This window comes from Mytilus californianus, unplaced genomic scaffold, assembly GCF_021869535.1.
Source record: "Mytilus californianus isolate M0D057914Y unplaced genomic scaffold, xbMytCali1.0.p SCAF_4, whole genome shotgun sequence".
NCBI classification, from domain to species: Eukaryota; Metazoa; Mollusca; class Bivalvia; order Mytilida; family Mytilidae; genus Mytilus; species Mytilus californianus.
The window spans coordinates 108,388,798-108,415,869 of NW_026262690.1; the positions used below are offsets into that span (position 1 = coordinate 108,388,798).

General features: G+C 31.9%; 2 protein-coding genes across 14 annotated transcripts in view; one reads left to right on the forward strand and one right to left on the reverse strand.

Moving 5' to 3' along the window:
• Positions 1 to 27,072, forward strand: part of LOC127739055 (alpha-mannosidase 2-like) — a 231,115-nt gene that overhangs the window by 60,921 nt on the left and 143,122 nt on the right. For 4 of the 12 annotated variants that reach the window (XM_052250612.1, XM_052250613.1, XM_052250615.1 and 1 more), the window contains exons 2-3: positions 7,542 to 7,578; positions 23,537 to 23,573. The exons of 2 other annotated variants lie outside the window; for them this stretch is intronic. The gene's annotated coding sequence lies outside the window, so the exon portion shown is untranslated. The remainder of the gene's footprint in view (positions 1 to 7,541; positions 7,579 to 23,536; positions 23,574 to 27,072) is intronic. 6 more of the 12 variants (XM_052250616.1, XM_052250622.1, XM_052250626.1 and 3 more) reach the window with 2 other exon arrangements.
• On the reverse strand, positions 1,504 to 21,101 carry LOC127739065 (uncharacterized). 2 transcript variants are annotated; one of them, XM_052250636.1, is made up of 2 exons: positions 21,073 to 21,098; positions 1,504 to 3,495 (listed from the first exon to the last, which is right to left on the reverse strand). In XM_052250636.1, exon 2 carries the CDS (start codon positions 3,475 to 3,477, stop codon positions 1,771 to 1,773), a length of 1,707 nt encoding a protein of 568 aa, XP_052106596.1. In that variant the 5' UTR covers positions 3,478 to 3,495; positions 21,073 to 21,098; the 3' UTR covers positions 1,504 to 1,770. The 2 variants fall into 2 exon arrangements, 1 of the variants encoding a protein (XP_052106596.1); XR_008000262.1 differs by lacking the exon at positions 1,504 to 3,495 and adding an exon at positions 15,500 to 17,257 and having other exon boundaries at positions 21,073 to 21,101.

Consider the following 27,072-nt stretch of genomic DNA (forward strand, 5'->3'; position numbering starts at 1 on the left):
ATTAGAGTTTTGACCCTAATTTCACGGTCCAATGAACATAGAAAATGATAGTGCAAGTGGGGCTTCCGTGTACTATGGACACATTCTTGTTTCAATATTTTTTGTCCAGGCATTTTTTATAAAGCACTGTTAATGTCCAGAACCTTTTCCTATAAGGTCTATATGTAAGATATTTTTCCAAATAAAACAATTTTAAATACTGGAACTATCCTGATTTTTTTGTCTAGGAGGTGGCAGAAAACTATTTTTACCTTGTTGAAGAGCTGAGAATATAAATATTAGAATGGCTGACACGAAAAAAACTGTTTCAAGGATCTTCTCCTGACTGACTGGGCCAAATACCTTCAAACTTTAATTGAATGTTCCTTAGGGTATCTAGTTTATAAACTGTATCTGAAGTTTTGATCCATCAACAAACATGGCCGCCATGGCTAAAAATTGAACATAGGGGTCAAATGCAGTTTTTGGCTTATATCTCAAGAACTAAAGCTTTTAGAGCAAATCTGCCATAGGTTAAAAATGTTAAATAGGTCAAGATCTTTCAGCCCTGAAATTTTCAGACGAACCGAACGAGCCATTTTTGGGTTGCTGCCACTAAATTGGTAATTTTAAGGAAATTTTGCACTTTTTGGTTATTATCTTGAATATTTTTTCCGGAAATAAAAAAAATGTCACAAAAAAAAAAACGGAATAAAAACTTTTGGGTCGGTCGGGCGAGGGGAAACAAACCATATTTTTATTTTGGCCCAGTGAGTATTAAAGTCATTTTCTGCAATTTATTGGTAATTTTTGAAAAAAAAATTTCAAAAATCTTTTGCTTTTTATTTAACTACTAGGCCAAATTAAACCAAGTTTAGCCTCAATCATTATTAGGGTATCTGTAATACTTTTTATTCTGATTTTTACCTTATTTTACATGATTTCCAAACCACAGTAGATACAGGTCAGCAACACAGGCTCTTGAGAGCCTCTAGTTTAATTACTGTTTTCTTTTTGCTATATGAATTGAAAAAAAAATCTTTGATTTTATGAAAAGTGAACAATCATGTATTCATGGTATTCATACACAGTTGACTTTTGGTTGATTTGGCTATTATTTTTATGTGTCAGTTGGTCATATCAAGTTTTCTAGTAATGATATATTGTTGGCATTCAAATTGTTTGGTTTTAATGATGGTTGAAACTGAAAGTTCTTCTGGCACATGTTATTTTCATTTTCTAATTCCTGTTTTCATTTTGATATTTGAACTGAAAAAAAAAAACCAAAAAAAAATCTTTGATTTTATGAAAAGTGAACAAATATGTATTCTAATTATAAAGGAATTAGAAGCCTTAAAAAGGAAGATGTAATCCCCTTGATATCATTTAACACTATGTACAGATATAGATATAAGAAGATGTGGTATGAGTGCCAATGAGACAACTCTCCATCCAAGTCAACATTTATAAAAGTAAACCATTATAGATATACTTTTATTAAAAAATAAAATGAAATAAAACAATATTTTTAACACTACAGGGAGATAACTTTTTAAAAATCAGCTGAACGTTCAATCACATTCTGTTGTTACGGAAATATTAAGCTTCTCAATGATCAAAATTAGTGTATGTCAAACTGCTATACATCCAATGAAATATTCCAATGAAGTATGTGGTTCAAGTTTTTTGAATTTTAAAATTTTTGTCAAAGGGTCAAAGTAAATATTTTGTCAAAATTTTTTGAAAATTAAACGAGCCAAATTAGTTTTAGTCAAGGTGTTTGGTACCACCTTAAATTTTATACACAAAAGCTGTTTTGTATTTATCATTGTTATTATCACTTATTTCACTTGACACTATCATTATTCCTGTTTCTCTGTTGATATCTATTGTCCAAGGATGTATGCTTCCATCAGCCTCTGATAGTATTGTCTTACAGGTTCTACCATCTGGTGATACTACCACAATACTGTTGTTTCCAAGAGAAGCTATATAAACAAAGCCATTCTTGTCTAATGTAAGTCCTACTGGGCTGGCAATGTCTCTGTGCTGAAATGTCCAGAGAGATTCACCAGTAATTTTATAGCAACATACGTTGTATTTACCGCTATTGATACTATAGATATTTCCTTGGAAAAATGAAATACGTCCCACTCCTCCCAGTCCTTCTAAGATTGTATGAGACATGTCATTCAGATTCACTGTAGTACACTGGCTGTCACCATTACTGATGACTAAAGTTTTACCATCACTTGCTACTCCATAACAATCATGAGAAACTTTAACTGTTTGAATAATTTTACTTTTATTTACATCCACTAGTGCTGTCTTGTTTGCTCGTCCTAATGTGACAGCCACTGTATTGTTTCTGACAAAGCAGGCATCCCATGGATACTCCGTAAGTGTAACTACTTTTCTGATGAAAATGCCAGAATTACTGAATAGTAGAAGTAGTTTTTTGTTGTAATCAAGTATTATACATTTACTATCAGGTAGTATAAGACAGGCAGATGTATTTAAAGACTTCATATCTTCTGGAACTGTCAGTCTTGTCAACAAGGATGGCTTGATTTGTTCAATTCCAGGAACTTTTAGAACCAAGTGCTGGGCTTGTTCTTTTCTTTCGGTATTAAGTCGAAGTGTAGAAGAGGTGGTATTAATATTAATATCTCCAAATGATTTGACATCTTGTAAAATTGATTGAAGAGCAGATGAAATGTGATCTTCAAGATTCTTTTCAATGAAGTGGTTTCCACTTTCTAAATCTTCTATATATTTTGCCGTTTGTGAAGTAGTTTTCTCAATCTCTCTTAGACCAATATACATCTGTAGCTCTGTAGCATATTGCGTCATTTTGGTAAACTGGCTCTGTATTTGGTCTACCTGACTGGCTCGCTGTTCCATTTGTTGCATGAGAGTGACCATGTTAACTTTAAGCTGTGAATGTTTAGACTCTAAGTCATTTAGTAGGTCTTTCTCTAATTTGTTTAAGTAATCATTGACCGACTTCCTCTTATAACTGATTTCCTCAACGACTTTTGTTTTCTGAGTATTAATGGTACTGATTCTGGTATTCAGGTACTTTATGGCTGTATCTAAGTTTTCCTTCACATTCTTCAAATCTTTTTCAAAAAGCTGAACTGAAGCAGATGATTTAACTTGCTTTAGTATTTCAGACAAGGTTTTCATGTCTTGACATTTCTTGTGTTTATCAGTGACGCACTGGACACAGCAGAGACAGGTGTGGAAAAAACAGTAAAGCTCAAACTTCATCTTGTGGTCTCTGCACTGACTACTTATTTCTTGCATGAATGTAGGTAACTTTTGGTAATCTTCAGCGGACATGGTGTTATGGTTCTTAGACAGTCGTGACTTTCTGTGATGCTTTTCACAGTCTCCACAAAAGAAAACCTCACATTCTGTACACCATGTGACTGCTGACTGAGTGATTCCATCATCATGGCAAATAGTACAAAGGTGCTTGACTGATGAGGCCATTACTTTTTCCTTTCATATCTGAAATAGTGTGAAAAAAAAAAATCAGACATGAATTATTCAGTTATATATAAAACAGCTTGCCCTAAATACTACTGTAGGAAGTAATGTGTATTATAAATGCATGCTGAGGCCTTATGTCCTAATATGTGATTACAAATATCCTCGGTACTACATGCTACATATTCAATTATAAATTAAAAAGAAATTGTTCAGAGAACAATTTAAGGTCTTTCCACATTAAATTTCTAAATAATTGATAAGAAGCTACCTGCAGTTTACTCAAAGTAATTATTGGTGTCAAATCATAGGTTTCTTCATACTGATTCAAAAACTATATGGTTGCTATGTACTTTCAGTCTAAAAAAAGATAGATAATTTGGTACTTCCACTTAGAAAAAGTCACTTTTGGTCTTATATGACAGCTTTAGTCACACTGATTCCAAAAATATATGGTTTCTATATACTTTTGCTTGAAATAAGGGTGATAAATTGCTTCTGGTTTTAAAATTTCACCTCTGGTACCATCTGATAGGTTTCTTTACACTGATTCCAAAATTATATGGTTCTATAGGTACTTTTGAATGAAATCAGTGCAGGAAATAGCTACATTCGGTTAACAAAAGGTCAATTCCAAGTCATATATCTACCAACCTAATGCAAAGGACCCCATAGCTTTATCAGGTATAAATATGAATTTATAGCAAGGTCAAAATCTAGAATGTCAAATTTAGCTTTCACCTTGACCTTAATTTCAAGGTTATCAAACAAGGACCTTAAATCAAATGACCCTAAGTCTCTTCTGTATATAGTTCATGAGTTATATCCTAATACAGCTAATTTAAAACATAAGATCCTGATCGCTTCCGTAAATTTTTTTTCAACATCCTGAGGGTAAAACAGGGAATTTGGAAAAATAAATTTGTCAGTTTCTTTTTTGTTTGTGAAGTAGTAGAGATAACAAGTAAAACAGTGTTTGGGGAGATAAATCTTACAAGGAAAAGTGTTCGGTAAATTGGTGTCAGTTTCAAAAGCATATAAACTATTCAATCCATCATACACCAAAATATCTAATTTACACTGTTTTCCAACTGTGACATGCTTATATATATTCAGATGTTTTAGCATTAAAAGAAAGGAAGATCTCTACTGAAAAAGTTGAACCAATTCAAACTAATTTTAAAACAGGTTTTCTAATGGAAATCTAGTTATTCAGTTCTTCCACCTCTCCGTGGAAAGACCACCAGGACTTGTTTTGTTTGTTGGTTTTTTTTTTCTTCTACAACTTTTATTTTTTTGAGGGGACATTTGGTTTTGCAAGATGTTGCTTAGATAATTGGTATATGATATTGAAAAGTTTATAGGCTTTAGAATCTGACACTGTTTATTCGAACAATTTTTCTTGCGAGAGTAATCTCCCCAATCACTATTTTTTTTTCTCTACTCTTTTGCAACTGTCAAAGAAACCAACAATTTATGTTTTCCAAATTTCTCGTTTTATTTTTAAGATGTTTTGTTAAATTTTGACCAAAGCATTTCAGAGATTCCATATGACAGTTATTATCCAATCTGTATTATTTGAAATAAATGAAATGTATTTGTAACTAGCAAACCATAAGGGATAGAGACCTATGGTCTTTTGATTTGAGGTCCTTGTTCCACCAAAAAGAAATTGAAGTGAAGGTCAAAGGTCAAGGTCTGTTTTAAATTTTGAGATTGGGTTAATATTGCTTCTCCTCAGTAACCATATATGATATTGACAAAATATTTGTTACCAAATTGTTAGAAGCGACATGTTAGAACACATAAATTTTGGTTGAAAGGGTACATTGACAATTAATGGGAGTTTTCTCCCCTCTTATATTCAAAACTACCTGTATAATGACAGAACTCATTAACCTTATATAGTAGAGACCTAGGGTCTTTTGATTAAAGCTCCTTCCTTTATGACCTTGAAATGATGATCAAGGTCAAAATTTTCTTATAAAAATTATGTGCATTTGGCGTGGAAAGATCTTCAATTGTTCTCTTAATAATTTTAATTAATTTAAGATTTGTATTGCAGAAGTGGGCACCTCCAGTGGTTTATTTGCAATAACTATTAACTGTTTCACTAATGATTTAGATTAAAATTTCTATCAAAGATAACATGCCATGACCAATTAACAACAATGAAATCTACCGGTTTTTTTGTTTTTTGGGATGATGTTTCATTGACATATGACATACATATACAACACATCTCCATTTTGATCCTTGTGTAAAATTTTCCCAACCATACAAAAATATAGTTTTTGTAAAAAAAATATGTACTTCTATCCAAAGAAATTATTGATTCAGTCATTACCCCCTAAAACTCAACCAGAGTTTTCAAAAATTATCAATTTTAAGTCATAAAAATTTTGAGCAATTGAATTAATTGAAAATTCTTACCATGAACATTTTGACGGAAAGGGATGTACACAGGGAAGAAATTATAAAATTACCTATATCTGGGACACTTTAATTGAATTGTTTATTTAGTTCTAAAAAATTGTTTCAACAGTTTAATTTTTTTAAGTATAAACACAAATTTGATATGACTAGTATATGCTTAAAACACTTAACATGCTTTGAAAAATCGAGAGTTTTTGTAACAAATTAAAAGAACTTTTTGTACATAAAATGAAAACAATTTTCACAATTTTTTTCTAATAACCACTTAAAAAAATAGTGTAGAAAATTAAATAATGCAGACTTACACCGAAAAACTTTGAAAACACAGGGAAATTAAAAAAAAAATTACATGCCATCCATCTCCATCAAAATTATGGCAAAGGGACTAAAATACACTTTAACATCATTATCTGCTCTGTGTTCCTTTAGGAAACCAAAAAGAGGGAAAAGATGCCAAGGGGGTAATCAAAAACCATAACTCGAGGAAAACAGACAAAAGAAAAAATAGAAACATATGCAAACATCAGTCCACCTTGTATAAGTGAGGAGGTGTGGTATGATTGCCAGTAATTAACTCTTGGCATTAATAACTAGGATGTAATTAAATCTGAAAATTGAGCTTTACAATTAAGTCCTCACCACAAACACAGCATTAAAGTCAGATAAGTCATTTCAGCAGTTGAGTATATGATAGAATATTCCAGTATTATTAATTTTGTTTTACTCTATAAACAAATAAATTAATTGTTCACAAAGAAAATGGTCTGTCAACATAAAGTTCCAAGACCCTCCTCAATACTTGAATTGTTTTTCCATTTTATAATGACAATATCTTTAATTTATGCTGATATTCATGAAATTTTCTGATATAAATTACCCTTATTAGGTCAAAAGTAGGTCAGTATATTCTACAGATCCTGTTGTACATTGTTGGTCATAAGGCTGCATCATTTGATGATTTGAAAATATGTTAACGTTGATTCTGAATAAACTATTGGGTTTAAAAGCATAGAGAAGAGCTCATTTTGACTAGCCCTTTGATTCATGTTGGCCAGGATTCTCAGTAAAGCACCACTGATGAGTCCTGCAGGACACCTTTTTTGGCTTCGACTCACTTAAATTTTTGAACACAGGATCAATTATTTAATGAAGGTGGGATTCATTAAAATTTTAAGATATTGACTTAAAATTTTGATGAATCCCACCTTCATTAAATAATTGATCCTGTGTTCAGAAATTAAAGTGAGTGTCATTAATGGGACTTTATGGAAGTAAATTCATACTGTCTGAGATTCCTGTTGGATAAATTGAACGTTAAAGCTTTCAAATGGAATCCCCATTATGATGACTTTTAAATGATATGATAGTAAGAGTTAAATATTCTAATGGAGGGTACACATACTGATTAGCTCAATGTTATGTCTCCTTTAGCAATTTTATAAATTTTATAAAGAGTCATTAGCTATAACATAACTTATATTATTATGTCTCTTTAATATGTCCCTTGTGTAATATCTGCTTAATTTTTTGTTTAGTTAATCACTTTTTTAGGTCTATAATATATTTTGTTATGAATATTGGATATCTCTTGAATTCTTGTAAATTAGATGACGTTCACTTATTATTTTCAGATTGTGAAGATCAGCTGACAGAAAACCTCTCATGCAGGTAATGATTCAATAATCTGTTTCTAATTGTACTCATGATCTATGCAGTCATATTATCCTTTGCATTTGAACTGAAGTGGAATTTTTATTCTGTTTTAATTCAGTTAATTAATGACATTTTGATTTTTTTTAAGACAATAGCTATTATTGTAGAATTTGAATGAGAAACGATAGCAGTATTGCTTGTAGTCAACTTTTAGGTTACAACCAAAATCCTTCAAGTGTTAACAAAATACTTTAAGTAAAGTCAGTTCAATAGGAAATTTTCATAAGTCCTTATTTTGAATATTGTTACATGTGGAAATAAATTTTCATGAGTTGATACAACATCAGTGTAAGATTTTCTGTAGTTCCACATAATTTACCTTTTTCGAGAAATTTGTTAACATATAGATATAAGAAGATGTGGTATGAGTGCCAATGAGACAACTCTCCATCCAAGTCAAAATTTATAAAAGTAAACCATTATAGGTCACAGTATGGTCTTCAACACGGAGCCTTGGCTCACACCGAACAGTAAGCTATAAAGGGCCCCAAAAAATTACTAGTGTAAAACCATTCAAATGGGAAAACCACCGGTCTAATCTATATAAAAAACGAGAAACGAGAAACACTTATGAACCACATCAACAAACGACAACTACTGAACATCAGATTCCTGACTTAGGACAGGTGCAAACAAATGCAGCGGGTTTAAACGTTTTAATGGTACCAAACCTTCACCCTTATCTGAAACAATAGTGTAACATCACAACATAGAAAGACACACTATAAAATATCAACTGAAATAGCTTAACTCAATCAAAGGACATATTAACACCATTCAGCATACACTGAACAAATAAATTTGACCTATGACACAATGTAAATACAAAATAAATAAACTAAGGGAAGAATAATAAAAGTAATAATATAATATGTTTGTTTTATGCTATAAGTATAAAGCTGATAAATTAGTTTTTACAATTTTCATTAAATGCACTTCATCTAGTTTCATCATTTAAAAATGGTATGTTTTTAAATCAATACAATTCAAGAAAGCAGTTTGATGAGTTCAGAATATTATTAAGTCATTGAAAAATCAGCTATAATCTGCAACAACAGAAAGGTGTTAATACTATATGTCATATCAATCAAAATAATCAAAATATTAAGGTACGAAATAGGAAAAATACTGACTTGGTTCCAGACTTGGGACAGGCACACAAATGTAGCAGGGTTGGCTTGGTTTTTTTTTACTGCATATTTATCTGAATTCAGTCCAATCACAGGCTCTTTGGTACTGGAGCTGGGTATTTTTTTTCATTGTTTGCACTGATTAATATTCAATTTTCTATTTATAAACCACTATGCTTGTCTTTGATACCTTGTTTGGAGCGATTTGATCAGTTCTGATACAATCCCTTATTTTTCTATCCGTACTTAAAAACAACGTTGTTTATTCAGTATGGGTGGTCATAATATAAGGGATTGTACATTTAAAAAAAAAAACGAATGTAGAAAGGAAGTTTGGTATTTTTATTTTTTTTTTAAAGATAATATAGTAATAATTAATTTCGACACATATACTGTTTCAAATGCTTTAGTTTGTTATGTATGTAGATTTGTAACATCCATTTATTGGTCATCAATCAGATCTTTTAACGGTGAGAATAAAATTGTGAGGAAGACAGTAAATAATAATAAAATATAGTTAAATGAAAAGGTTAATAAATCATATGACATAAATTAAGTGTCATTTATGGAGTGTACATTTGTTAAGACAAGTCTTTTATGGAGTGTACATTTGTTTAGACAAGTCTTTTATGGAGTGTACATTTGTTTAGACAAGTCTTTTATGGAGTGTACATTTGTTTGGACAAGTCTTTTATGGAGTGTACATTTGTTTAGACAAGTCTTTTATGGAGTGTACATTTAGACAAGTCTTTTCTGGAGTGTACATTTGTTTAGAAAAGTCTTTTATGGAGTGAACATTTGTTTAGACAAGTCTTTTATGGAGTGTAAATTTGTTTAGAAAAGTCTTTTATGAAGTGTACATTTGTTTAGACAAGTCTTTTATGGAGTGTACATTTGTTTGGATGTCTTTTATGGAGTGTACATTTGTTTAAACAAGTCTTTTATTGAGTGGACATTGAAAAGTAACCAGAAACTACAAATCATTTTATGCACAAATTTACATTTGTGACTTTTGTTATAACTTTAACTTGAAATATCACGAAAAACAGTCAGGTAAGTTTTCTGACATTAAACTGAAAGCGTATTATGTAAACAAATAAAATTTTGTTTACGAGAATGGCGAATTAAGGAATCATACATAAGAAAGAGACTTTTTTTAGTCAAGTCATATGTATAAAATGTATCCAATTCAGTACTTGAAAAGAGAGCCTATGATAACATGAACAACTTCTTTGAATCAAACATTTAAAAACTTGTAAGGAGGTGATTTAGTTTGATAATTTACATGTATGGCTATGCTGCTTTTCGTGATCAATTCTGATTGACTGGCTTATAGCATCAACTGAGGTTTGGTTGTGAGATTTGTATCGCTCAATATTTAGTTTTCTGAGTACATGTGCTGTTGTTTATCTTTTTTGGGTGTCATGGTGTTGTGTCTCTCTCAAAACAATAATTCCAAGAAAGAGACTGATGGTGAGGTGTAATTGTTTGTCTGGCAGGGTTCATCTGACCTTGACCTCAATTTCATGGTTCATTGGTCAATGTTTAGTTTTTGTGGTTAAGTCTGTTACACAGATTCAATAAATAATATGTCAACTTTATTTGGTGCACAGAATGATTGTAAGTTGTACATGTCTGTCTGGCTTGTATCATCTGACATTGACCTCATTTTCATGGTTCATTTGTCAGTGTTCTGGTTTTTCTGGTTAAGTCTGTTTCTTTGATACTATAAGCAATCGGTCAGCTATATTTAGTGTATGGAATAATTCATTAATGTAAGGTGTTCATGTATGCCTGACAGGGTTTATCTGATCTTGACCTCTATATCTGTAGTCATAAATTTTGAAAATTTTAAGTTTATGTGATACTTGTAGTAAAACCTTTATCATTGAGACTTTCAACATAAGATGAAGCATGGTCAGTAAAGCAGGAGAAACATTTTAGTGTCTGCACTCTTCTGTTGACAATTCCCCCTACTGCTGTTTAGGAGTTCAGGTTATGACCCTGTATTGCTTTAACATGTTTAACAATGAAACTGATTTATGTGATGGACCTTGGTTTGCTGTCATTTTTATAATATCTTGTTTTTTTTATTTTCTTCAAAAAATAAAATCTAAACTGCTTTTATTTATATTTGCAGTACTGATATGGCAAAGATAATATTAGTTGATTTTGTTAAATAGTATACCAAGATAACAGTAATAATCTGTTTATGAAGTAGACGTAAAGAAGTCCCAAGGTTATTCTACTGATTTGTCACCATGACTAATAAAATGTCCGACATATGTTTGCTGCTGGTAACTTTCTAAGTAGGGGGCTCTGTTTGTGTTTTAAAAGTCTTCAGTCATCCATACCAATATTTCATATAAAGTTATCATTTTCTGTCATATTAGCAGAGATTTATAAATTATTCTGGTGTGTAGGTTGAACTTATTTTTTTCAACAAATCTTTGATGTAAAAAATCAATGTTTTCGTCATGAAATTTATGACCATGGATTTGATAGATAAAATGACTTGCCTCATCAATATTTTCTTCCAAATGCTATTTAAATATTAATCTGATGGAGATGTTATTAAAGAACTGAACTTGACAGTTGTTTTCTCTCATTTTAATCATTTTTCATCTTTCTTATTTCCCTTTAACATGAACAAAAATTTTTAAAGGAGCATTAGCTACGAGATATAAAAAAAAATTAAAATATGATTTTTTTTTGTTCAACCATTATTGAAAGTGAAACAGTGAAATAATAATTCACTTTTAGAAGCCAGTTTGGTTCAATTTTGTCAAAATAAGCTAAGAAACATCTCTGATGAATTAATCACTTGCAAGTGAATAATTTCGACCTCATTAAATCCGTATTCATGTGACTTTCAATTTAACCCCTAAGCTAAAGATGGGTTACACATGAATTAAAAAAGAGGGACGAAAGATACCAGAGGGACAGTCAAACTCATAGATCGAAAACAAACTGACAAAGCCATGGCCAAAAATAAAAAGACAAACAGACAAATAATAGTTCATATGACACAACATAGAAAACTGAAGACTAAGCAACACGAACCCCACCAAAAACTGGGGGTTATCTCAGGTGCTCCGGAAGGGTAAGCAGATCCTGCTCCACATGTGGCACCCGTCGTGTTGCTTATGTTATTACAAATCCAGTAAATAGTCTAATTCGGTAAGTCACAATCGTGAAAAGGGAAGGGTATTGTAGTTACTACATATGGAACATATCCGATATCATCTGTGAAACGGTTATTCCATAACAGTAAACCAACTCGTGATGGCCTATATAAAATTTACGAAGGGATGATTTCAACTTCACCATTTGGAACTCTTGGCTTAATAGCTTCCTTGTGAGCAGCAATCCTCTATCAAGGAAATCATGATAGGAAACACAAGCCCGGGAATATTGTATCAATTGGGAGATATATACTCCGTATGCAGGCGCTGCTGGAATGTTGCTACATAGAAATGGAAAGTTCACAATTGGGAAGCTGAAATCATCTCTTTTGTCGTAAAGTTTTGTTTTCAACCGACCCTCATTGTCAATTTCTAGATGTAAGTCAAGATATGAGGCAGACTTAACTGTATCTGTAGTATCTTTTATCTCTAGTTCGATGGGATAGATTCGTTCAACATAGTCACCAAATTTTGTATTATTTTAGGCGTTATTGAATTAGGCGTGTTCAGTTTATTAAAAGGAAAAGAATGTCAACATTGAAAGTGAAACAAGGGTAAACCATTTGATTGACTGATTCAATCCACAAAAATTTATTCTTATACAGGTAAAAATGATGATTTTTTTTTTTTTTAGACAATGATTAACATATATTTGTAACCAATAATATGGATTCAAACAGACCTAGAAAAATCCAATTGCACGAGTTTGCTATCTATTTATATCTATATCTATGTTTATATCGGTTTATATTAGGTCGGAAGTCTTTGGAGGCCACCTCGACGGTTAATTAGTTGGCGTCTAGACTAAAATACACATGAAATGCTGATACATATTATCGAAACCATGCATTGTAGATTGTTTATTTTAGACTTTTTATACGACCGCAAAAATTAAAAATTTTTTGGTCATATATTGGTATGACGTTGGCGTCGTCGTCGTCTGGCGTCGTCCGAAGACACATTGGTTTTCGCACTCTAACTTTAGTTTAAGTGAATGGATTTCTATGAAATTTTACCATAAGGTTCAATACCACAAAAGGAAGGTTGGGATTGATTTTGGGGGTTATGGTACCAACAGTTAAAGAATTAGGGGCCAAAAAGGGGCCAAAAATAAGCATTTTTGTAACTTCCAGACAATAACTTGTGTGTAAGTGTATGGATCTCTCTGACATTGTACCACAAGGTTCCATATCACAAAGGGAAGGCTGTAATTGATTTTGGGGGTAATTGCCTCAAAATTTTAGGAATTAGGGGCAAAAAAAGGGGCAAAAAACAAGCATTTTTCTAGTTTCATGACAATAACTTGTGTGTAAGTGTTTGGATATTTCTGAAATTGTACTACAAGGTTCCATATCACAAAGGGAAAGCTGGAATTGAGTTTGGGGGTAATTGCCTGAAACGTTTAGAAATTGGGGGCCAAAAAGGGGCCAAAAATAAGCATTTTTTCTAGTTTCCAGACAATAACTTGTGTTCAAGTGTATGGATCTCTCTGAAATTGTACTGCAAGGTACCATACCACAAAGGGAAGGCTGGGATTGAGTTTAAGGGTGATGAATCATAAGGGGTTCAAAAAATTGGGGGGGGGGGGATTTTTTTTTTTTTCTTTTTTTTTTTCTTTTTTTCCTTTTTTTTTTCTTTTAAAATTTTCCATTTTAAGTTGGTTATTTCTGATTTATATTTATAAGCAAATAATAATGATATGGCAGGAGATACACACCAAACAGGATGTGTAAATTATTATATAATAAGTATTGTGCAATAGCAAGAAATTTTCAATTGCACAGTATTGCACAATAGCAAGAAATCTTCAATTGCACAGTATTGCGCAATAGCAAGAAATCTTCAATTGCACAGTATTGCGCAATAGCAAGAAATTTCCAATAGCACAATATTGCGCAATAGCAAGAAATTGTCAATTGTACAGTATTGCGCAATAGTAAGAAATTTTCAATTGCACAGTATTGTGCAAAAGAAGATACTTCGTATAAATTGCTTATTTCTTGATCAATTTCAATGGGGTTTTATTCTTGAATTCTTGGGGTTCTTTAATATGCTGAATCTAACCGTGTATTAAGTTTTTGGATTTTGGGCCCCGTTTTTAAATTGGTCCACATTGAGGTCCAAAGGGTCCAAAATTTAACTTTGTTTGATTTCATCAAAAATTGAATTATTGGGGTTCTTTGATATGCCGAATCTAACCGTGTATTTAGATTCTTAATTTTTGGTTCCGTTTTCAAATTGGTCTATATTAAGGTCCAAAGGGTCCAAAATTAAACTTAGTTTGATTTTAACAAAAATTGAATTTTTAGGGTTCTTTGATATGCTGAATCTAAACATGTATTTAGATTTTTGATTATGGGCCCAGTTTTCAAGTTGGTCCAAATCAGGGTCCAAAATTAAACTTTGTTTGATTTCAACAAAAATTGAATATATGGGGTTCTTTGATATGCTGAATCTAAACATGTATTTAGATTTTTGATTATGGGCCCTGTTTTCAAGTTGGTCCAAATCGGGGTCCAAAATTAAACTTTGTTTGATTTCAACAAAAATTGAATATATGGGGTTCTTTGATATGCTGAATCTAACCATGTATTTAGATTTTTGATTTTTGGGCCCCGTTATCAACTTTGTCCACATTGAGGTCAAAAGGGTCCAAAATTAAACTTTGTTTGATTTCATCAAAAATTGAATTCTTGGGGTTCTTTGATATGCTGAATCTAACCATGTATTTAGATTTTGGATATTGGACCGTAATAGGTGAATGTCCAATTTAAAATTTTTAAGTTCTTAGACCACATTCATTCTGTGTCAGAAACCTATGCTGTGTCAAATATTTAATCACAATCCAAATTCAGAGCTGTATCATGCTTGAATGTTGTGTCCATACTTGCCCCAACTGTTCAGGGTTCGACCTCTGCGGTCGTATCAAGCTGCGCCCTGCGGAGCATTTTATTATGATTTGGATATACGTTTTAGTATGTTAAAAGTCAAAACTTAGAATTTGAGTCGAATCGGTGAACATAAATTTGACAGCTAATTTCTTTATATAAATTTTTTGATTCTAAAGTTTTTGGAAAGTATTTTGTTTCTAATGAAAGTAGTAAAAAATAGAAACTGTCATGATGTCAAAAAAAGGTCAACTGGAATAGATGTCATAGAAAATATGTAATTGATTACACCCAGCTCTTGTTCATATGATGTTTGTAATTCTCCATTTTGGCACATATTGACAGTCTATAACATACCCTTTTTAAGGTATTCATTGATAAATTTAGAAATTAGGTCAGTTGGTCATGAAGCTCAAGTTTTCTAGTAATGATATATCATTGGCATTCAAATTGTTTGTTTCTAATGATGGTTAGTACTGAAAGTGCTTCCAACACATGTTACTTTCATTTTTTAGTGACCGTTTTCTTTTTTATTACTTTATGCTATTTGATTTGAAAAAAAGATAAAAATCTTTTATCATATGAAAGTGAACAAGCATGACTGTGTATTAATACTAAAGAAATAGACACCTTATTAAGGAAGAGATCATGCCCTTGATATCATCGAACAATATACACAGATATTCTTTTATTAAAAAAAAAATAAAATAACATTTTAAATTTTATAAACAAAAGCTGTTTCATATGATTTATCATCACTTATATCACTTGACACTATCATCATTCCTGCTTCTCTGTTGATGTCTATTGCATGGGGAGATTTGATTCCATCAGCCTCTGATAGTATTGTTTTACTGTTTTTACCATCTGGTGATACTACCAAAATACTGCTGTTTTCACGAGAAACTATATAAACAAAGCCATTTATGTCTAATGTAATTCCTACTGGATAGTCAATGTCCTGGTGCTGATATGTCCACAGAGATTCTCCAGTACTTTTATAGCAGCAGACTTCGTTTTTATTGTAATTATTACCATAGATATTTCCTTGGAATAATGAAATATAATACATTCCTCCCATTCCTTCTACGATGGTATAAGACATGTCATTCAGGTTCACTGTAGTACACTGGCCACCATCACTACTGATGACCAAAGTTTTACCATCACTTGCTACTCCATAACAATTATGAGAAACTTTAATTTTTTGAATAATTTTACTTTTATTTACATCCACTAGTGCTGTCTGGTTTGCTAGTCCTAATGTGACAGCCACTGTATAATTTCTGGCAAAGCAAGCATCCCATGGATACTTTGTGAATGTAACTACTTTTCTGATGAAGATGCCATCAGTACTGAACAGCAGTAGTTGTTTTTTATTGCGATCAAGTATTATAGATTTACCATCAGGTTATATAAGACAGGCCCATATATTTAACTTCATATCTATTGGACTTTTTAGTCTTGTCAACAAGGATGGCTTTATTTGTTCAATTCCAGGAACTTTTGGAACCAAGTGCTGGGCTTGATCTTTTCTTCCGGTCTTTAGTCAAAGTGTAGAAGAGGTGGTATTGATATTAATATCTCCAAATGATTTGACATTTTGTCTGATTGATTGAAGAGCAGATGAAATGTTAAACTCTAGATTCTTTTCAGTGAAGTTGTCTCCACTTTCTAAATCTTCTATATATTTTGCTGTTTGTGATGTAGTTTTCTCAATTTCTCTCAGACCAACATACATTTGTAGTTCTGTTGCATGTTGTGTCATTTTGGTAAACTGACTCTGCATTTGGTCTATCTGAATGGCTCCCTGTTCCAATTTTTGCATGTGAGTGGCCATGTGTAATTTAAGCTTTAAATGTTTAGACTCTAAATCATTACGTATGTCTTGCTCTAATTTGTTTAGGTAATCATCGATCGTCTTCCTCCAATACCTGATTTCCTCAACAGCTTTGGTTTTCTGAATATCGATGGTACTGATTCTGGTTTTCAGGTACTTTATGGCTGTATCTAAGTTTTCCTTCACATTCTTCAAATCTTTTTCAAAAAGTTGTACTGAGGCAGATGATTTTACTTGCTGTAGGATATCAGACAAGGGTTTCATGTCTTGACATTTCTGGTGCTTATCAGTGATGCACTGGACACAGCATAGACATGCATGGAAAGAACAATAAAGTTCAAACTTCTTTTTATGGTCTCTGCATTGACTACTTATTTCTTTCATGAATAAAGATAACTTTTGGTAATCTTCAGCAGACATGGTTTTATGGTTCTTAGACAGATGTGACTTGCTGTGAGGTTTTTCACAGTCTCCACAAAAGAAAACCTCACATTCTGTACACCATGTGACTGCTGAGTTGGAGATTCCATCATCATGGCAAATTGTACAAAAGTGCTTGACTGATGAGGCCATTACTTTTTTTCTTTATATCTGAAATAATGGGGAAAAATATCAGAAATGATTTATTCAGTTATATATGAAACAGTTTGCCCCAAATATTACTGTGGTAAGTAGTGTGTATTATAAATGCATGTTGAGGCCTTATGTCCTAATATGTAATGACAAATATACCCTGGTACTACATGATACATATTCACAATTCAATTATAAATTAAAAACCAATTGTTCATAGAACAGTTGAAGAAGCTACCTGCAGTTTACTCAAAGTAACTATTGGTGTCAAATCAAATCAAATACTGATTAAAAAAATATATGGTTTCTCTGCACTTTTTGTCTGAAAAAAGGTAGATAATTTGCTACTTCCGGTTTACAAAATGTCACTTTTGGTCTCATATGATAGCTTTAGTCACGCTGATTCCAAAAATATATGTTTCTATATACTTTTGCTTGAAATAAGGAGATAATTTGCAACTTCCGGTTTCAAAATTTCACTTCCAGTACCATCTGATAGGTTTCTTCACACTTATTCCAAAAATATATGGTTCTAGGTACTTTTTAATGAAATCAGTGTAGGAAATAGCTACATCCAGTTTACAAAAGGTCACTTCAGCTGACGTATTCAAAGTCATATATCTACCAACCTAAAACCCCATAGCTTTATCAGGTATAAATATGAATTGATAGCAAGGTCAAGATCTAGAACATCAAATTTTGCTTTGACCTTGACCTAAATTTCAAGGTCATAAAGCAAGGACTTCAAATCAAATGACCCTAAGTCTCTTCTGTATAAAGTTAATGAGTTATATCCCAGTACAGCTAATTTTAAACATAAGAAGGGAGGAAACTCCCATTAAATGTCGACCCACACGTTTAACTAAAATATATATGTTACGACATGTCGTAGCTAACAGTTAAGTTAAAATATTTTGTCATTCTCTTATACAGTTTCTGAGGAGAAGCAATAATTAGCCAAAATCAAAATTTAGAACATAACCCTGACCTTTGACCTTGACCTCATTTTCTTTTTTGGTGGACCCTGGACCTCATATGACTTATGGTTTACCAGTTACAAGTACATTTCAATTATATCTAATACATAAGGGGAAATAACTCTCACATGGAGTTTCTGGATTGCTTCGGTCAAATTTTTTGTTCGACATCCTGAGGATATGATGAGCAATTTGGAAAATTAAATTTGTCAGTTTCTTTTTCTGTTGCAAAGGATTAGAGATAACAAGTAAAACAGTGTTTGGGGAGATAACTCTTAGAAGGAAAAGTGTTCAGTTAAACAGTGTCAGTTTCAAAAGCATATAAACTGTTCTATATCATACACAAAATATCTAAGCAACATCTTGCGAATCAAAATCTTCTCGCAGGAATAAAAAGTGGCAGAAGAGAAAAAAAGAAAATTAAAAACCAATTGTTCAGAGAACAATTGAAGGTCTTTTCACCCCTAATGCATATATTTTGATAGGGAAATATTCACTTACAGTTTAAAATGTCAATTGTGATGTCAGATAATAGCTTGATTTACGCTGATTTAAAAAAAATATATGGTTTTATGCACTTTTGCTAATAAGAAGGTGGATAAGTAGGTACGTTTTACTCTGCATATTGCTGTGTGTTTGTTTATTCCACATTGGCTAGATGTATAAGGGGAGGGTTGAGATCTCACAAAACATGTTTAAACCCACTGCATTTTTGCTCCTGTCCCAAGTCAGGAACCTCTGGCCTGTGTTAGTCTTGTATTTTTTTTTTAATTTTGGTTCGTTTATATGTTTAGGAGTTAGTGTGACATCCATTTTCGATGAACTAGTATACGCTATTGTTAGGGGCCAGCTGAAGCCCTCCTCCAGGTGCGGGTATCGCTGTGTTGAAGACCCATAGGTGTCCTTGGGCTGTTTTCTGCTCTTTGGTCGGGTAGTTGTCTCTTTGACACATTCCTCATTTCCATTCTCAATTATACATCCTGCTTAAAAAAATTCACTTCGAGTTACATTTGAACTTGACTTAACACTGATTCCAAAAAAAAAGTTCTAGTAACTTAGACATGAATATAATGCAAACATGACTACTTCTGGTTAATAAAAGGTCACTTCTTGCTGACTTTCTTTAAGGTCATATCTGCAACCCAATGTAAAAGACCCTATAACTTTATCATGTACCAAGAGTAAGTTACAGTAAAGGTCAAAATCTAGTACCTCAAATCAAAACACCGTAGATCTCTACTTTATATGGCTAATGAGTTATATCACCATACAGCTAGTTTTGACTAGAAGAGGGGAAAAAACTCCCATTTAATGTCAACGTAACCTTTCAACACAAATTTATGTGTTACAAAATGTTGCAACATAAATATAGTAAAAATATTTTATCGATATCTGATACGGTTTCTAATAATAAGGGATAACAAGCCAAAATCAAAATTTAGAACATGACCTTGACCTTTGACCTTGTCCTCATTTTTGCTTTGGTGGACCAAGGACCTCAAATCAGAATACCCTAGGTCTCTATCAACTTTGATCAGTTACTTATTTTAAATACAGAAGGGGAAATAACTCTCACATGGAGTCTACGGAACGCTTCGGTCAAAATTAAACGTAACATTCTGAAGATATAATGATCAATTTGGAAAAATGAATTTGTCGTCATCTTTTACGGTTGCGAAGGAGTAGTCATAACAAGAAAAACACTGTTAGGGAAGATAACTCTAACAAAGAAAAGTGTTCAGTTAAATGGTGTCAGTTTCAAAAGCACATTAACTGTTCGATATCATATACCAAATATTTAAGAGACATCTTTTGAAACAACAATACAGCGCAAGAAAAAATTAGGCAGAAGAAAAAAACTGAAAAAATAATAATCAGAACAAAAGCAAAAGGTCCTTTCCTGGAAAAGTGGAAAGACCTAATGAATTATAACATGTTTACAATAAATGAATTTACACTGTTCTACAACTGTGACATGCTTTTATATAGTCAGATGTTTTAGTGTCACCAAGGTCCCACAGAGCACGGTTAGATAAGGGGGAGCTAACTCGTATGTGCTGGAACCAAGGGACAGGGGGTCAGTCTATCGCTAGACTTAATTTTCTGATAGGCATAGCTAAAACGCAAGGAAGGTTTTTATAATTTAATTAACGATAACAATTTAGATGAATGATGATAACAAATCAATCAGTAAACAATGCCAAATAATAATAATAATTAAAGTACAAAGTAAAAAATCTAAATTTCAACTCCAAAGTAAAACTATTTCTCCTTACAATGTAAAATGTAAAATAAATGCCAAAACTACTAAATCATAAAATGAACTTAATCTCAAAATCAAAATGTAAAAGTCTCAAAAATAAAAGATTCCCAAAAGTATTTTCCAAAGTTAAATTATGAGTCAGAGATAAATTTTGTCTCAACACTACACAGTCAACTGGTAGACTGGTAGACAGTCTTATAGGTCCAGTATCATGACGTGAGTAGTGAGAGGTTACACTTCCGAAACACTGACTGCTTTCACAATGATATTTATACTAAATCCAAAAAAAAATAAATATGTCTCGACATGTTAATATTACTCTCATTAGCAAAAATAGAATTTAATTAACAAAGCTATCGGGATGTCGGATGATGTTTCATTGACATACATATACAACACATCTCCATTTTGATCCTTGTGTAAAATTTTGCCAACCACACAAAACTATAGTTTTTGTAAAAAAATATTTATTTGTATCCATAGAATTAATTGTCCCAGTCACTCCCCCTCTAAAACCCGTCTAGAGTTTTGAAAAAGTTTTAATTTTAAGTAATAAAAATAAATGAGCAATTGAATTAATTGAAAATTCTTACCATGAACATTTTGACAGAAAGGGATGTACACAGGGAAGAAATTATAAAATATCCAATATCTGGGACACTTTAATGGAATTGTTTATTCAAATTTTAATAATTGTTTCAGCAGTTTAATTTTTTTATGTTTAAACACAAATTTGATATGACTAATATGTACTTGAAGCACTTGACATTCTTTGAAAAATTGAGAGTTTTTGTAACAAATTAAATGAACTTTTAGTACATAAAATGAAAACAATTTTCACAATTGTTTCTCTATTAAACACTTTAAAAAAATCTTAAATTGGAATTAGTTTGGACTATCATGACATAATACATGTATACATATGTAGCTCTTAAGTAACGAAGAAGAAAGGTTTTTATTTCAGTTTAATTCATATTTAAAAGTGATACATGTTTGGAACTAGACATATATATATATCTAGCTTAAGTGAATACAGAAATGAAAACTGCCTTTTAGATGAAAGTAGCAATTACAATTTTGTATCATTCAATATATAAGTTCCTTGGACATGTCAGCATACAAACTGATCTTTCAAAACTCAAATGTCCTCTGTCATGTCGGTGTATATCAGTGTGCAAACTGATAGTTCCCAAGAAAAATAGGGTAGAAATTTAAATAAAATACTGCAGACATACACAGAAAAATTTTGTAAACATGGAAAATCTGTAGGTTTTGGGATATATAAGAGAATTACATCCAATCCATCTTTATCAAAAATATGGAAAAGGGACAATAATACACCTTAACATCAATATCTGCTCTTTGTTCCTTTAGAAAGCCCAAAAGAGTAAAATGTGCCAAGGGGGTAATAAAAACCATAACTCGAGGAAATTAGACTGTAAAAGAAATACAAAAAAAAATGTAAACAGCTGTCCACCTTGTGAAAGTAAGGAGGTATGGTATGATTACCAATACTTAGCTCTCCGCAAAGGAGAAATATGGAATTAAAGCTGAAAATTGAGCTTCACAATTAACCCCACCAAAAACACAGCATTAAGTCAGATAAGTAATATCAGCAGTTGAGTGTTTGATTGTAGATTCCAGTATATTACTTTTATCTTACTCTATAATCAAATAAGTTTTCACCAAAAAAAATGGTCTGTCAACATGAATTTCCAAGACCCTCCTCAATACTTGAATTGTTTTGCCATTTTATAAGGACAATGTCTTTAATTAGTCCCCTACTGACGAAGTCAAAGGGGACTTTAGGTTTGCATTCTGTCTGTCTGTCTGCTTGTCTTTCTGTCTGTCTATCCATCCATCAGTCCAGCTAATCAGTTTTCTGCACTTTTTTTGGTCATGCTTGAAGATATTGATTTGATAATTGGTATATAGTTTTATCATACCAAGTTACAGACCAAGTTCAAATTTTGTTCCGGTCTGATGATTTTGTGCAGAGTTATGGTCCTTGGACTTAGAAAATGCACTCAAATAATTCATTTTCTGCACTTTTTTTTGTCATGCTTGAAGATATTGATTTGATAATATATAAAGTTTGATCATGACAAGTAGCAGATCAAGTTTGAATTTTTTTTCCGGTCTGATGATTTTGTGCAGAGCTATGGTCCTTGGACTGAGAAAATTCACTTAAATAATAAGTTTTCCACACTTTTTTCGTCATGCTTGAAGATATTGACTTGATATTTGTTATTTAGTTTACATCATGACAAGTTATAGATCAAGTTAGCATATTGTTCCAGTACAATGAATTTTTAACCGGTAGGGGACTCATGAAATTTTATAACATAACTTACCCTTATTTGGTCAAAAGTAGGTCAGTATATTCTACAGATCCTGTTGTCCATTGTTGGTCGTAAGGCTGCATCATATGATAATTTGACAATATGTTTAAGTTGATTCTGAATAAATTATTGGGTTTAAAAGCATAGAGAAGATCTCGTTTTTACTAGCCCTTTGATTCATGATGGCCCGAATTCTCAGTAAAGCAACACTGATGAGTCATGCAGGACACCTTTTTTGGCTTTGACTCACTTAAATTTCTGAACACAAGATCAATAATTTAAATGAGGGATTAATCAAAATTTTAAGATATTGACTCATTAATGGGACTTGGGGAAGTAAATTCATACCGTCTGAGATTCATACCGTCTGAGATTCATGTTGTGTAAATTGAGCGTTAAAGCTTTCAAATGGAATCCCCATTATGATTACTTTTAAATGATATGATAATAAGAGTTAAATATTCCAATGGAAGGTATACATACTGATTAGCTCAATGTTATGTCTCCTTTAGCAATTTTATAAATTTTATAAAGAGTCATTAGCTATGATAAAGGTTATATTATTACATCTCTTTAACAATTCCCATACATGTGTAATATCTGCTTAATTTTTGTTCGGTTAATCATTTTTTTAAGTCTATGATAAATTTTGTTATGAATATTGGATATCTCTTGAATTCTGGTAAATTAGTCAATTTTCACTTATTATTTTCAGATTGTGAAGATCAGCTGACAGAAAACCTCTCATGCAGGTAAAGATTCAATAATCTGATTCTGATTGTACTCATGATATATGCAGTCCTTTTAATTATTCTTGCATTTGAACGAAAGTGGAATTTTTATTTTGTTTTAATTCAGTTAATTAATGACATTTTGATTTTTTTTGAAGACAATAGGATTAGCTATTACTGTAGAATTTGAATGAGAGACAATATCGGTATTGCCTGCAGTCATTTGATATCAGTGCTTTTCAGTTGCAATCAAAATCCTTCAAGTGTTAACAAATAAGTCAAGTAACACCAGCAGTTCAATAGGAAATTTTTATTAGAACTTATTTTGAATATTGCTACACGTGGAAATAAATTTTCAGGAGTTGATACAGCATTAGTGGAGGTGACTTTATGTTAGACTTTCTGTAGTTCCACATGATGAGATGCGGTTTCAACATCTTCTTTATACATATGTACAGTTCTCCATAGAATATAATGTACCTTTTTGGAGAAATTTGTTAATGTGTGTATGTTTTATGTTTTAAGTATAAAGCTGATAAATTAGTTTTTACGATTTTCATTAAATGCACTTCATGAAGATTCATCACTTAAAATGGTATATTTTTAATCCAATATACAATTCAAAGAGTTCAGAAAATTATATTGTCTGTGAAAAAACAGCTACAATCTGCAACAACAAAAAGATGTTAATAATACTTACATGGTTCCAGACTTGGTTCAGGAACACCAATATATTAATGTAGCTGGGTTGGCCAGATTTGTTGACAGGATATATATCTGAAGTCATTCCAATCACAGGTGCTTGGGTTCGGGTGGGGATATATTTTTTTTCATTGTTTGCACTGAATAATATTCAATTTTCTATTTATAAACCACTATACCCTTGTCTTACCTAGTTAGGGATGATTTTATCAGCTCTGATACAATCCCTTATTTTTCTATCCATACTCAAAAACAAGGTTGTTTATTTAGTATGGATAGTTATAATATAAGGGATTGTACATTATAAATAAAATCAAATGTAGAAAGGAAGTTCTGAACATCCATATTGATTATCAATCAGATCTTTTTATAATGAAACTAAACTTGTGAGGAAGCACGGTGTATATTCAGAACGCTTGCTATCCGATTCAATCGACATAAAAGCTTGCTTTCCGATACGCGTAATGCTTGGTTTCAGATTTTTGTTGACATTGAAGCAGGAGACATGAAATGAGAATGGACGATACTTTAATCGGATGGTATAAGGTGTTCTCTCTTGTATCTCATAGAACACTAAAGATATTTTTCTTGATAAAAATGAAATGCATGTCATCATAAAAGTTTGTAATCAAGTTGTAAACAGTCACACAAACGCAACACTGTAAACAATTGAATACAAGAATGCATTTCGTATGAAACTGTTTAAAACATTTTTCAAATTCACAGCTTTAAAATCCTCTATTGACTTTCCTTTCATTGATACTGTTCAGTTTCTCGAAACTCATTTAATCTACCATAAATGTCCATTGAAAAAAATCATAGGAAACTCTGTTTTTCAGATTGTTTACAAACGTCAATCTGGGAAACAATTGCTTCTCGATTTTCAGGAAACGACTTCTTTCAGATTTTTCAGAACAATTTTCTAAAATGTTCAAATCGACACATTAAGTTATTTGTTCTTATCATACTTTATGTATTTCTCTTGGTATACAAAAGAAAAATACAAAATGTATGAAACACAAAAAAAAACTTGAATAAAAAGAAATCCCTAAAATAATCACAAAAAAAAAAAAAATATAAAAACGAATCATGTGTTCTGAAAGGGTAAATAATTTTTGCTGCTTCTGTGTTTGAATTACAAGATTTAATCAATAATTTTGCTTGCCGAAAGAAAGAAAGATAAAAACATAAAAGGAAAAGAAAGGACTATGGCTCTCTCCACAAAAGAGTACATGAAAACAGATATTAAATATATCTGCAAGAGATTAATGGATTAATACACTAAATAACTGTTATCTGACCAAAGCTCTGAAAAAATCAACCTGTAATGGTTCAATCACAGTATCACAGCCTATGTGTGTAATTACTTATTTTATAAAGTGATTACCTAATTATAAACCAAGGGATATAATGCAGAAATTTTGGGTATGTATACCCAAAACATACAAGAAGGTTAGCAACAACCTCAATTATGTTGAACGTAAAGTTATGTGTTGTCTTTTAGTCACATTTGGTTATCAACGTTCTTCGATGCAATATTTCGTCATGGACATGCATGAACTATTTGCCAACCAACAATCAATCAATCAATCGATGCAAAATTCGACAAAAAACATGTAAAGCTTGCAAATTTGTTTTGAAAATGCTCACAACAGCAACATGTAGCGGTGAATAACATGTTGATTTTATGGAGAAAAAAAATTTAAAGTATATTATATAAACTATATGGATAAGCGGGTTCTTACATCTCAGGGAGGGGGACACTTACTTTTTCCTTGCTTGATAAAAATGAAACGTATTCAAATGGAAGATATACATGATATAGGCATGATAGGGAAAGGAAAAACGTACTAGTGGTAGGGACAAGCCATTGAAATAGACCACTATTTCAAGCTCCCTGATATAATCATGACATTTTACTGAGAGAAATTCATGAGAAATATGACACCCCTACCATAAAGGATTGAAGCCCTCCTCTGATCTTAGATAACACAGATATGTCACACACAATGCTAAGAACCACCACATTCAGACAGAGTTTTGAGTCATTTACGGTTCTAGAGTTATGTCCCTTTTTAACTTGGAAAATTGCAAATCTTGAGGGGGCATACTTGTCCTCAGACACATTCTTCTTTTATTTAATATTACCCGTACCTTTATGCTGAAATGTATATGTTTGTGTGTAAAGCATCAAGGGAATCAAAATGTGTATTAAAACCTTAGAGAACAATAGATAAGAGACACTAAGAATTGGCTTACTAAGAGTGAACTGAAATGCATGGTGGGGGAATTTCTAAAGGTGACAAAAGAAAAAAACAACCTTTTCTGTATTCTTGTAGTGTAAGAGTTCTCTATAATTTTATTTAAAAAAAATATATTTTAGCAAACCAATAGGGGCAAAAAAATAGACCCCCCTTGCCCCATCCTATGACTCCTAAGCCAGTCATATTAGTAAGTAAACCTGGTTAAAGGGAGATTACTAATTAAATCAGTAATTTGTTTATACTAGTCAGCAATGAGTCAGTTTCCTTAATACTTTTATAAGGACTCATATGAAGAGAAATAAAATTAATCTGTGTTAGACCAACCCCCCCAAAAAAATTAATTCCTACCTTCCTACCTACCTTAGATTTTTTGCCTTCCTTCTATTGTTTACAGATATATTTAGTGAAGCACTTTTTTTATATTTTCTGTCCAGGCATTTTTTATAAAGTACTATTAAAGTGCAGAACGTTTCCCTATCAAGTCTGTGTAAGATAGTTTTCCAAATAAAACTATTTTAACTACTGGAACTATCATTTTTTTTTCTAGGAGGTGG